Genomic DNA, 12,383 nt, shown 5'->3' on the forward strand with positions numbered 1-12,383 from the left:
CCTATTACTTAATATAAGTAAAATTTAACCTTATAATATGCCTATGGAACTGCACTCAGCCTTACTAACAATCAGGTAAAACCACAATGAGACATCACTTCAAAATAAGATTGAGTACCATCATTTCTATTTTGTTGGCCATTTGGGTATCATTTTTTGTTAAGTGCCCATTCAACTATCTTGCCCATTTTCCTGTAGGGTTGTCTTTTACTTATTCTTTGTGGAAATACTTTCTATATCCTAGAAATGACCTCTTCACCACGTGTAATATTGGTTGTCAACTTGACTGGATTGGAAGATCCTAGAGAATGGTAAGGCACACTTCCAGGTGTGCCTGTGAGGGTGCTTCACAGATGATTGGCATGTAGGTCAGCAACTGTGTGGGGAAGGTTCACCCTGAGTGTGGGTAGCACTGTGCAGTAGGCAAGGGGCCTGAACAGAACGGAAGCAGAATGGGGAAGCTTGTTCTTGCCTGCAGCTGACTCTCCTTAAGGGTGCTTTTACTGCTGCTGCCCAGTCACTAGTGGACATCAAATGCCAGACTTCTCAGTGCATCAGGGACTCTCCAGGGGGATTCCAGGCCTTGAGTCTTGGATTGGAGCTGTATCACTGGTCCCTCTTGGTCTGAGGCTTCCAGCTTTCTGGACTGAGTAGCTACTGATTTCCACATCCTGTCTGCAGGTAGCCATTGTGACCATGATTCAGCCTGTGATCATGAGCCCATCTAAGAAATTCCCTTATCATTATACATACTGGGAAAGTTTTTGTGGTGCTGGCTTGAGGAGAGTAACAGCAACCTCTGCAAAAACTCTACCCAGACCATCTACTCACTCTTCCTTTGGAATGAGAGGCTTAATCTTTAATAGGAAACTGAAGGCAAATAATTGCACTGGGGAAGGGAACAGTGGGGAAAAAAGTATTACCACTGAGTGAGGGGCAGGCATATGTGAGATTTTGTTTCTATACTTGCCTCTTCTAGACATTTCATATAAATGGAATTATATTTGTCCTTTTGTGTCTGGTTTCTCTTAGTACCATGTTCTCAAGGTTCACCTGTCTTGTAGCATTCCTTTTCATGGCCAGTTAATATTCCATCATGCAATATACCACATTTGTTGATTCATTCGTGTATTGATGGACATTTGGATTTTTCCATGTTTTGGCTATTATAAATAATGCTATTAACATTTGTCTGCATTTTTTTTCTTTGGGCATGTTTTCATTTCTCTTGGGTAGACCCAGTAGTAGAAATGCTGAGTCAAATTGTATAACTCTCTGGCTTTCTGAGGAAATGTCAAACTCTTACAAAGTGGCTGGCTGCACACATTCCTTCCAGCAGTGTACAGGATTCCAGTTTCTCCACATCCTCATCAACATTTGTTGTTATCTCTTTGATTCTAGTCATCCTAGCTGATTTAAAGTTGTATATCAATGTTGTATTAATTGTATTTCCCTGATGACTAAAGATGTTGAACATCTTTTCATGTGTTTATTGGCCTTTTGTTTATCTTCTTTGGAGAAATGTCTATTTGGAACCTTTGCACATTTTTAAGTTGAATTGTTGGTCTTTTGATTTTTGAGTTGGAAGTGTCCTTTGTACATTCTAGATACAAGTCCTTTGTCAGGTAAATGATTCGCAATTTTTAATTCCATGGGTTGTATTTTCATTCGCTTGATAATTTCCTTGGGAGCATAAATGAAAATTTTCAATTTCAATGAAGTCTAATTTATCTGTTTGTCCTTGTTCTTGTTTTGATGCTTTATCTAAAAATTCACTGCCAAATCCAGGGTCATGAAGATTTTCCTGTTTCCTTCTATAAGTTTTATAGTCTTGATTCTTATACATTTAGGTTTTGATCCATTTTGAATTAATTTTTGCATGTGTTATTTACTGTGTTGAACTTCACTATTTTTTTTTTTTGCATGTGGCCATATATCAACTTGTCCCAGCACCTGTTTAAAAGAATTTCTTACTGAATAATCTTGTCATTCTTGTTAATAATCAGTTGACCACAGACACATGGGTTTATTTCTGAATTTTTAAGTTTTTAGGTACAGGGAAATCAAATCTGGGGGCTTATATATGCTGGGCAAGCACTCCCTCTGAGGGGACATCCCAAGTTCCCTTGTCCTTTAATTTTTTTATTTTTTTAATTTTGAGACAAGGTCTTGCTAAATTGCCTAGGCTGGCCTTTAACTTGTTATCCTCTTGCCTCCGCCTCCCAAGTTATTCAGAGGTCTATATGTCTACCCTCATGACAGCATCGCACTGTCTAAATTACTGTTAGTTTTTATAAGTTTTGAAATCATGAAGGTTGAATCCTTGAATTTGTTTTTTTTTTCAAGTTTTTATTTTTTATAGGACTATTCAGGGTTTTTAAATTTTCTCCATATGAATTTTAGGTTCAGCATATCAATTTCTACAAGAGAGCCAGTTAGTATCTAATGGGAATTTCATTTAATCTGTACATCAATTTGGTAAGGACTACCACTGTAACATAGTAAGTCTTCTGATCCATGAATATGGAATATCTGTTCATCTATTTATTAGATCTTTAGATCTTCATTTTCTTTCAGCAATGATCTTTAGTTTAAGTTTTACACTCTTAAATTTAATTCTAGTTATTTTATCCTTTGATTCTCTTTAAAGTAGAATTAATTTAAGTTCATTTTAGGGTTGTTCATCAAAAGAGCATAGACATGCAATTGATTTTTACATATTGACCTTATATTCTGCAACCTGGCTGAATTCATTTATTAGTTCTAAATAAGTTTTGTTTAGCGAATTCTTTAGGATTCTCTGTATCTAACCATGTCCCATGGTTGATAGCCCACAACACCACTGCTGCTGCCCTCGACACGTCTTGCAAGGCCTGCTGTGTGCCCCCTGCTGGGATCCCGCCAGTGGTGCTTATCCATGTTGGCCAAGAGCCATGCTCCCTGTGATCCACAATTCCAGTGCCCCCAGTCTGTAGCTAAAGGCTCTTCTAGTGGCGCTCGCCTCTGTGGACACTGGAAGCATGTCTTCCATGTTGCACACTCCCAGTGCCACCACTGCCATTGCTAGAGGCCCCTGCCAACACTGGAACTTGCCTCTGAGGGACCTGCAGACACATCGCTTGTGCTCTATACCCCTGGTGTCACTACTCCCATTGCCAAAGGTCCCCATTGCCAGTAACGCCTGCCCCTGCAGGGCCTGTGGACACATCATCCACATTCCATGTTCTCCAGCACTGCTTCTGCTACCGTCAGAGGCCTGGTTGTGACTGGTGAACAGTGCTTACTGCCCTGGGTCCTAAGGTCATATGCTACCAGTCACAAACACTAAAAACTACAAACGAACAATTACCTCCATAAATACCTGTACTCTAAACCACTGGGACGCTTGCAGGTACTGCTAACATTGATTATAGCTAAAGAATTCACATGGAGAATAAGCCACTGTGCCCACTCAGAACCAAAACCACACACCCTACACCCTATAACTTGTCTATAGGAAAAAGCCTTTCCTTATGAAAGTTAATCTGCAAATTTAGCACAAGCAATCTGATGTAACAGATGTGTAGACAACTGTGTGGAGACACAAGAAGCACAAAAAAGAAAAAAAAGAAAGAAAAGAAAGAGGCAGAAAGGAATAAATAACATATATACTATCAGAAAATAATTAACAAATTTGCTAATTAAAATATATATTCCATGTATGAATAATATGTCCAAATATACTCTACTGTCATGTATATCTGAACAGAACAACAACAAAAAGATATAGACTGACTGAATGGAAGAATAAAAAAACAAGACATAATCATATGTTGCCTAAAAGAAACTCACTTTACTAGTAAAGTCACACTACAGAAGTGACCCTTTGGGAAAAAATAATACATACATTTGGAAACTAAAAGCAGGAATAGCTCATCTTATATCAGATAAAACAGACTTTAAGTCAAAAACATTTTTAAAAAGACAAAAAAGGCTACTATATAATGATTAAATGATAAATTAAACAAGAGGAAATAATAATTACAAATATATATGCATCCAATGCTACAGCACTCAATTATTATGTAAAGAAAACATTATTAGCTCTAAAGGAAAAGACAGACTACAATGTTATAATATTTGGGGACTTCATCCCCTAGTTCATGTCCTAGTTTTCAACAATGGACAGGTCATTCAAATGAAAAATCGGAAAAGAAACATCAGACTTAAACTATACTATAGAACAAATGGACCTAACAGGTATTTCCAGAACATTTAATTCAAAGAGCTACAGAATTCAACTCTTCTCATCAGCATATGGAACATTCTCCAAGACAGACCACATGTTAGGTTACAAAGGATCATTAGGGGCTATTTATGTACAGTTATACACCATCAAAATGGAAACCCTAGAGGAAACAGAAAAATTTATGGACATACACCAAAATTACAACTTGAATAAACAGGAAACCTGAATTGACCAATAATGATTTAAAGAATAACTAATACCAATTCTCAACCTATTTCAAAAAAATTGAAAAAGAGGGAACTTCAACAAACTCATGCTACAAGGCCAGTGCTACACTGATACTAAAATCAGACAAAAACATAACAACAAAAACTACAGACCAATATACCCCTGATAAGCACAGATGCAGAAAGTCTCACCAAAATATTAGAAAAATTAATCTGTTCAAATGAGATTTATTCCAGAGATATAAGAATGGTTCAATATATGCAAATCAATAAACATAATTCAGCTCAATAGTCTGAAGGACAAAAACCATTTGGTCATCACAACAGACACAACAAATTCATTTGATAAATTTCAATATCCCTTCATGATAAAAACTCTCAACAAATTAGGTATAGAAGGAACATACTTCAACAAGACAGAGGACATATGACAAACTCACATGCAACACCATGCTAAATAGGGGACAGCTGAAAGTCTTGCCTCTAAAATCTGGAACAAAACAAGAATGTTCACTTTTGCCACTCACATTTAATATTGTTCAGGAAGTCTTAATTAGAGCAATTACACAAGAGGAAAAGAAAGAGGGAAAGAAAGAGGCATCTAAATTGGAAAGGAGGAAGTTAAATGATCTCTGCTGATGACGTGATCTTATATGTAATCCTAAGGACCTCCAAAAAACTGTTGGAACTGATTTAGTAATGCTGCAGGATACAAAATCAACATATAAAAAATAGTGTTTTTATACATCAATGACAAAATTGCTGAGAAAGAAATCAAGAAAGCAATCCAATTCATAGATTTTTGGAAAAAAATTATCTAGAAATAAATTTAATTAAAGTAAAAGATCTCTACAATGAAATTATAAAACACTGATGTAAGAAATTATAGAGGACATAAAGAAATAGACATCCCATGTTCATTGATTAGAAGAATTTTGTTAAAATATCTACATTACCCAAAGTGATCTACAGATTCAATGCAATCTCCATCAAAATACCAATGTTGGGCTGGGGTTGTAGCTCAGCGTAGAGGGCTTGCCTAGCATGTGTTAAGGCACTGGGTTCAATTCTCAGCACCATAAATAAATAAAATAAAGGTCCATCGACAATTTAAACAACATTTAAAAAATATCAATGTCATTCTTCAGAGAACCAGAAAAAATCACAAAATTCATATAGAACCACAAAAGATCCCCCAAATCTGAAGCAATCCTTAGTGAAAAAACAAAGCTGAGACATCACAATACCTGACTTCAAAACATACTATGAAGTGACAATAATCAAAATAGCATAACACTGGAATAAAAACAGACACATAGACCAATGGAAGAGATTAGAAAATCCTGAAATTAACCTACTTACTTATAGTCAACTGAATTTTGATAAAGGTACTGAGAACATACACTGAGGAGAGGAAAATTTCTTAAAAGGTGCTTGGAAAACTCAACATATATATGGGGAAGAATGAAACCAGATCCTTGTCTCTTACCACATACAGAAATCAGCTCAAAAGAAATATGAAAATACTGGAAGAAAACATGGGAAACACTTTGAGACAGTATCCTTTGATAGAAATTCTAGAAATTTACTCACAAAAACATTTTTATATGTATGCATTAGGACACACATAAGAGGATGTTCCTGTGGTTGTTTGCCAGAGCCAAAGACTGGAAACATCTAAAATTCATTAATAAGGTACCAGTTAAAGAAATTATGGTTAGATGAATTTAATGAAATCAAATGTACCAATTATAAAAGGGAGATTAGTATATATTGACTGATATGAAAAGACTGTCAAGAAGGGTGCCTGTGTAGGACATAGTTAATTTGTAGCTGGGCTGGAAAAGCTCTATTTTTATCCCTCGGGAAGTCTGGATGTCTGGCTTTGACTCTTGGCCAAGATAAGGGCAGTAAGATTAATGATTCGCTGTCTAAAGTTGACTCCTGTGGTAACCCTACATGGCAAGTTTGTTTACTGATAGTTTTCATTTTGGCAGAACTAGTTACACAGCTTGGCCTGATGACATGATTACAGGGGCACAAAATCCCAGTTGGAAACCTTTACCTTGAGGTCTCATCACATAGATGTTGGCGTTTCAGTCTACAAGTCTGTGTGTGTGTGTGTGTGTGTGTGTGTGTGTGTGTGTGTGTGTGTAATGACCCCGTGACACTTGCATCAGGATATCTTTTGGGTCCCAACATTTGCCAGAAGCCTCTTTATCTTGTTGCACCATATCCTCTACCTTTAAACAAAAGCTACATATAAGTGGAACTCTGTGGAGTCCTCCGTGTTCTTTCAAATATCCAAATTTGTGAAATCTTTGCAATAGTGAAATGAAAACAGCAAGATCCAAAGTAATACGCAAGACTGTGGGAAATATACTCTCTGAAATGGTAGCAAGTCAAGGGGAGAAAGCTGTGAAGGACACCCAGGAGCAAATTCTAATTCCTCCTAGAAGGAGGTTCTAGCTGCAGTGGTTGTTGCAATGGCTTGAGAACCCGTGGAGCTTGCAAATATTTCAGGACACAGACTGTGAGGAAAGAGCAGTGGCAAACAAACTTGGAAGGTCAGGGGTCATGTTTTCTCTCCTATGTGGAAGCTAGAGAGGAAAAAGGAAAAGGTGGGAGGGATTCTCATGGAAAGCAAAGGGAGATCAGAGAACAGAGGAAAGGGACCAGGAGGTGGAAGGAGGGGTGGGAGTGGGGACTTTCCCAGGAGTGATACTGCCAATTTTGTATTGTAAATTGTGTGCATATACTGATATGTAACAACAAATCCCATCATTATGTATAACTATAACGCACCAACAAAAATATTTGGAAAAACGTTTTTAAATGTTGTCTATTAAAAAACAAAAACAAGAGCAGTGGCCCAGCCCCAAGTGAAGTTTTCACCCAGCTGGACACCATCTTAGACAGTATCACCAATATCTGTGTGACCTCAAACCTGCCTCTGAGGATCTTGGGAAACTGCTGGCGAGAGGCTGTATCAGCACCTGCCTGTGAGTACTACACCTTCACTAGGGGTGGAGACTGGGCTCCTGGAGCCCAAAGTCTAAGATACCTGGAATATGGCAAATAGAATCTAACACTCTTAAAATAATATTTTGGTAAGGAAATAGATTTGGAATTAACAGAAGAGTCCAGAAATACAGTTGCTCTGTTTGAAGGGGTGGGACCTCTATCAAGAACCAGGGGAGTAAAAACTTTCTCTGTCCTGAGCCACAGATGGCGATTCTTACAACTGTGGGCCACATGAAGGCTGAAAATGAGGGCTGGGAAAAGAAAGGAGCAGACAGGTGCGCTGAGAATGTCACAGTGAGGCTGCCTCGTTAGATGGGGAGAGAACCACCGAGTGGAATGTGCACATGGGATGCGGATGCTTGGAAGACAGACACAAGGGGTCCTTGTTTCTCTTTTCCTGTTGGGTCTCTTCTGCTCTCATTTCTCACCACTGCCACAGAAGAGAAATTAGACAGAGGTCACACTAAAAGCAGGAGGATTTTCCTTTTCTGATCCTTTTTCATTTTTTTTTAGACCTTTATTTTATTCATTTATTTTTATGTGGTGCTGAGAATCGAATCCAGTGCCTCACACATGCTAGGCAAGTGCTCTACCACTGAGCCACAACCCACCCAAGATCCCTTTTCATTTCTACTGCCATAGATATGTTTAATACAGAGGTTATGAAACAGAAGGGAGGTACAAAAAGAAGGGCTTGTGGGAAGGTTCAAAGTGGCATGGTAGCATTTTCTCTGCTGGGTTTAAAAACTTTCTCTCCCCGGTATGGGAGTAAAAGGGAGGAGGGGCTATTGGAGGAGGGTTGGGAATAATGGTATAAGGGCTGAAAGGAGAAAAAGAGAGCAAAGTTCTACACTCCAGAGGAGAAATATATACCCACCTACAGGAGGCTGAAAGATCCCTGTAAATCAATGATGCATGTAAATACTAATAAGCATGACTTCTTTCATATGTTTTTAACCTTTAGAATTCTTGGAAATTAACTTTGTCCTCTCTGAGCAAAAATCATTGTTCTTTTTCCTTCTTTGTCCCTTGTCCATGTATCCATCCATCCATTCATCCATCCACTCACCTACCTACCTATCACCTATCTACCAGCCAATCAGCAAATATGAGGGGAAAACTGAGTTCTTAAGGACTCCTAAAAAATTTAAGTAGACGCTCAAAGCAGTTTTAAATTTTATACACCAATGAATGTCTATGTGAGCACACAATAACGTAATCAACAGGAGAAATGCAGCAGCCATGGGAAGGTGCAGAATGATGGGAATGTTCCTATCATACTTCTCTGTGGACTGGGGGCACAAGGCTGGCTCTTTCTAAGAGTGAAAAATCAATTTTGGAAACATACTACAAAAACAAAAATACACCCTACAGTGTGTACTCTTCAATTCCATAAATATCCATTAAAGGAAAGAAGAAGTAGGAAAGGGAAAAAAGAGACAAAGGGGAACAAGGAAAGAAAACAAAAGGAACAGACAGGGAAAAACAGAAAAAGACAGGAAATGGCAAAAGAGGATAAAGATACACTAAGGAAGGACATTCAGATGGGGGAAGAGGGAGCAAAAAGGAATAGCATGACAGCTCCTGGACCTTCTGGTTCACTCCCTGAGTCTGACTTGGTGAGATAGTCGTGCTATTTGGAATTGGTTAGAAAGACTCGAGCTGTGGCACATATTTTAAATCCCTCTATTTAAGCACACATGGCATGAAACACCTGAAATGTGACTAATCTGAACTGAGATGTCTGTAAGTATAAATGCACTCCAGATTTGGAAGTCTGTATAAAAAGAGGGAAAGTGAAATATTTTGGATATATTTAGGTTAAATACGGTATATTTCAAAAATTAATTTTACTTTTTTGCCTTTATAAACATAGCAGCTAGGAAGTTTAAAATTTCATCTAGGGCTTATGTTGCATTTCTCTCAGAATGCATGTTTCCAACACTGTGAGTCTCATTTAATGATTTTAATCAAGGCTGACCAAGGTAGACTTGAACCCCGCAAGCTGCTAAAATACATACCAATATGCTGGACTTTTTCATCAATGACCTCACAGTGGTATGGCCACCGTGTTGGGCTCAGGGGCCCAGAAGAAGAGACACCATATAAATCCCGTGGTTCACGAAGGCGTGGCACCCATCTCCCCAGCTGATATTCCAAGAGTATTTGTGTGGTCCGAGGGAAGAATGGGTCACCAAAAGAGTCAGCTGAGAAAAAGATTCAAACACAACCATGAGTGACAAGAAGGAAAACACCAATTCTTGTGATGTTTTATATAGTCCCTTTTTTCTTTCCAACACTATTCAAGTCATGAGTATTGGTGGATATCATTAGAACTAACAATTGTGGCATTTTAAACAAAAGCATTAATGAAATTTTGTGATAACTGATTTTTGCAGAGGCTAAAAAATGATTGCCGACCCTGTGCGCTATCAATTTATTCTCACCATACTCGGTTTCTTGGGGCTCTCCTAGCAGATCATCAACTATTTCATCAGGCTCTCTGTCCAGGTTAAGTGCACTCTGCGACTACAATTCCTCACCACTTACTGCAATTATGTTCTCAAAGGTTGCTAGTGATCTCTCAGTCACAAATTTCCCCCCTCAGTTCTCATTCTAGGGTCACAGTGGGGCCACCCTCAGCAGACAGTGCAGTGACCCTGCTTCTTTAACTGTGTGGCATCAATTTACTGAGCTCTCCTTATGTTCATTTCCTTTCCTTTAAGATACTAAAGAAACTGACAACCTCTAACTAGGAACTTTCCAGTGATATGACCCATATGAGACTCCTGCTCCATTTTAACCAAAGGTTTTCTTTGCCTTAGTTCTGCATTCACCCTGTGAGAGCCTTCCCCTCATGCCCCTTAGGTGTAGGCCCCAAACCACTTCCAGTTTGAGCTGCCTGATTTGTTAATTGCTGTTAGTTCAAATGAACTCTTCAAAAATTTAATGTGGCAAAGTTTATCTTTTAACAATAAGTTTCACCCAAATTGGAATGAAAAGACTAATCTTTACTAATAAACTAATCATGGCTTTCATTTAATTTCATTACTATTTTCTAATATAAACCAGGTTTACCTAAAACAAACCTGGAAAGCTTAAACTCTAAAATATTCTTATAAAAGAATATACAACATTTCTCATTTCTTATTCACCAGAATATACAACATTTCTCATTTCCTATTCACCAGAATAAAATTTCCTATTTTACTCAATCTGATTTTTTTAGTTTCTTCACTTTTTATTCACTTAAAGTTTTATGATAAAAGGAAGAAAAAATATATGGATAAGTTCAAACCTGTTAATAGTGTACACTGACGAATATCTTCATGTACAAATTTCATGAATGTATCCTCATCCTAAAACAAGAGTAATTTTAAATTTACCAAAACCCAACAGTTTCTAAATTCAGAAATTTTTTTGTATCTATCTTAGTACCGGGGATTGAGTATATGTCTTCAATGTTTAATAAATGAAGAAATTAAAGAATTATTATGGGCTACTGGTCTCAAAGCAGTATCTCAAACACCCTGGATACCTAAAGTTTGCAACTTTATTCTTCCTCTTCCACCGGGAATGGCAACAATGACTCCAGGGAAAGAATAAGGACTGAAGTTCAAAGGTACCTGATAAACTTGGGAACGCAATTTAAATTAACAACAACAAAAAGAGACCCAGAAAACCAGGAGGTTATACATTCTTTGGGGGAGCTTATTTTTGGACTCACATACATTATTTTTTACTTTAATAAAATTTAAAAGGAATCTCTCAGAAATATGTATAAGGATCAGACAAAATATTTCTAAACACTACATTTCTCTCCCATTTTCTTCTTCCATGTTCTTTCTTTTGTGATGTCACATACACATTAAGCCTATGTTCTAGCACCATACAGGCTATGATGTAACACTATAGCATTAGCACACAGAAGAAAACAAGTGGAAATGAATTACAAAAATAAAACCCTAATGATTTAATAAACCTTTTAACAAAACCTAGAATCTTGATCACAATTATTTCCTCAAGAAGACATTGATAAAGTTTTTCTTTCTAAATAGGGCATACTGTACACAGTAAGAGCTTAGTTTTTCAATTGAATCATGTTCCCAATTTCAAGGGCAATGTTTTAATATCCAATTGATTTTATAATATTTAAATTGGGAATATGTATTTTATAACATTTTATCTCAAATTAAGGAAAATGTGAGAAAAACATACTGATTCATCTTCATCACTGATGGTTCTGTCTGAATAGTCCTCCTTTTCTGAATCTTCTGACATCTCTTCCAGTGTTGGCTTGAAATTTATCACGTGGATAGGCTGTAAAACAATTTCTAAGGGACTTATTTGATAGCTTTTCTTTTTCTGCTGAAGGTGTTTTTACATTAAATGAGTACTAAAAAATTCATTCAATTGTATTTAATTAACAGTGACAAGTCTCTAAAAACTTAATTAGTATGCTAATTAAACCTTTAACTTCAAAGATTTGAAGAAACTTTCTATTACTACAAGAAACACAAAAATCACAATGAAAGACAAAGCAAATAAATAATTTAATTAAAAAAATCCAGAGTACACACAAAAGTCATTAACATTCTGTATTTATAGTTAAATGCTACATAGTGATAGAAGGTTCAGAATGATCACAGAGGCATTAAAATAAAATAAAAATTACAGTTCTTATTCAGGCAGTGAAATATAGCAATACAATTACAAAAGATTTTTTTCTCCTTAATTTTCAGTTGAAGTGAAAATTCAAGTTCAAATGACAACAGGTTCTTCTCTTTATAGTTTAATATTATTCTGTAGATACGGTCTCTATTCTATTCAATTATATTATTCTTACTGAAATCTCAATAGCTACCAGACGGTTGTACAGGCGATGACCATTGTGTGCCTATCCG

General features: G+C 36.9%; 1 protein-coding gene across 1 annotated transcript in view; it reads right to left on the minus strand.

The window, feature by feature from the left end:
* The window catches only part of Agbl3 (AGBL carboxypeptidase 3), a 71,672-nt gene extending 59,912 nt beyond the window's left edge, over nucleotides 1-11,760 (minus strand). Inside the window, 3 exon segments of the mRNA XM_047562097.1 lie at nucleotides 9,501-9,686; nucleotides 10,778-10,838; nucleotides 11,698-11,760. Of these exon segments, the coding sequence (XP_047418053.1) occupies nucleotides 9,501-9,686; nucleotides 10,778-10,838; nucleotides 11,698-11,760 (310 nt within the window).
* Nucleotides 11,761-12,383: the final 623 nt, after the last annotated feature.

Source organism: Sciurus carolinensis, chromosome 8 (genome assembly GCF_902686445.1).
Source record: "Sciurus carolinensis chromosome 8, mSciCar1.2, whole genome shotgun sequence".
Lineage (NCBI taxonomy): Eukaryota > Metazoa > Chordata > Mammalia > Rodentia > Sciuridae > Sciurus > Sciurus carolinensis.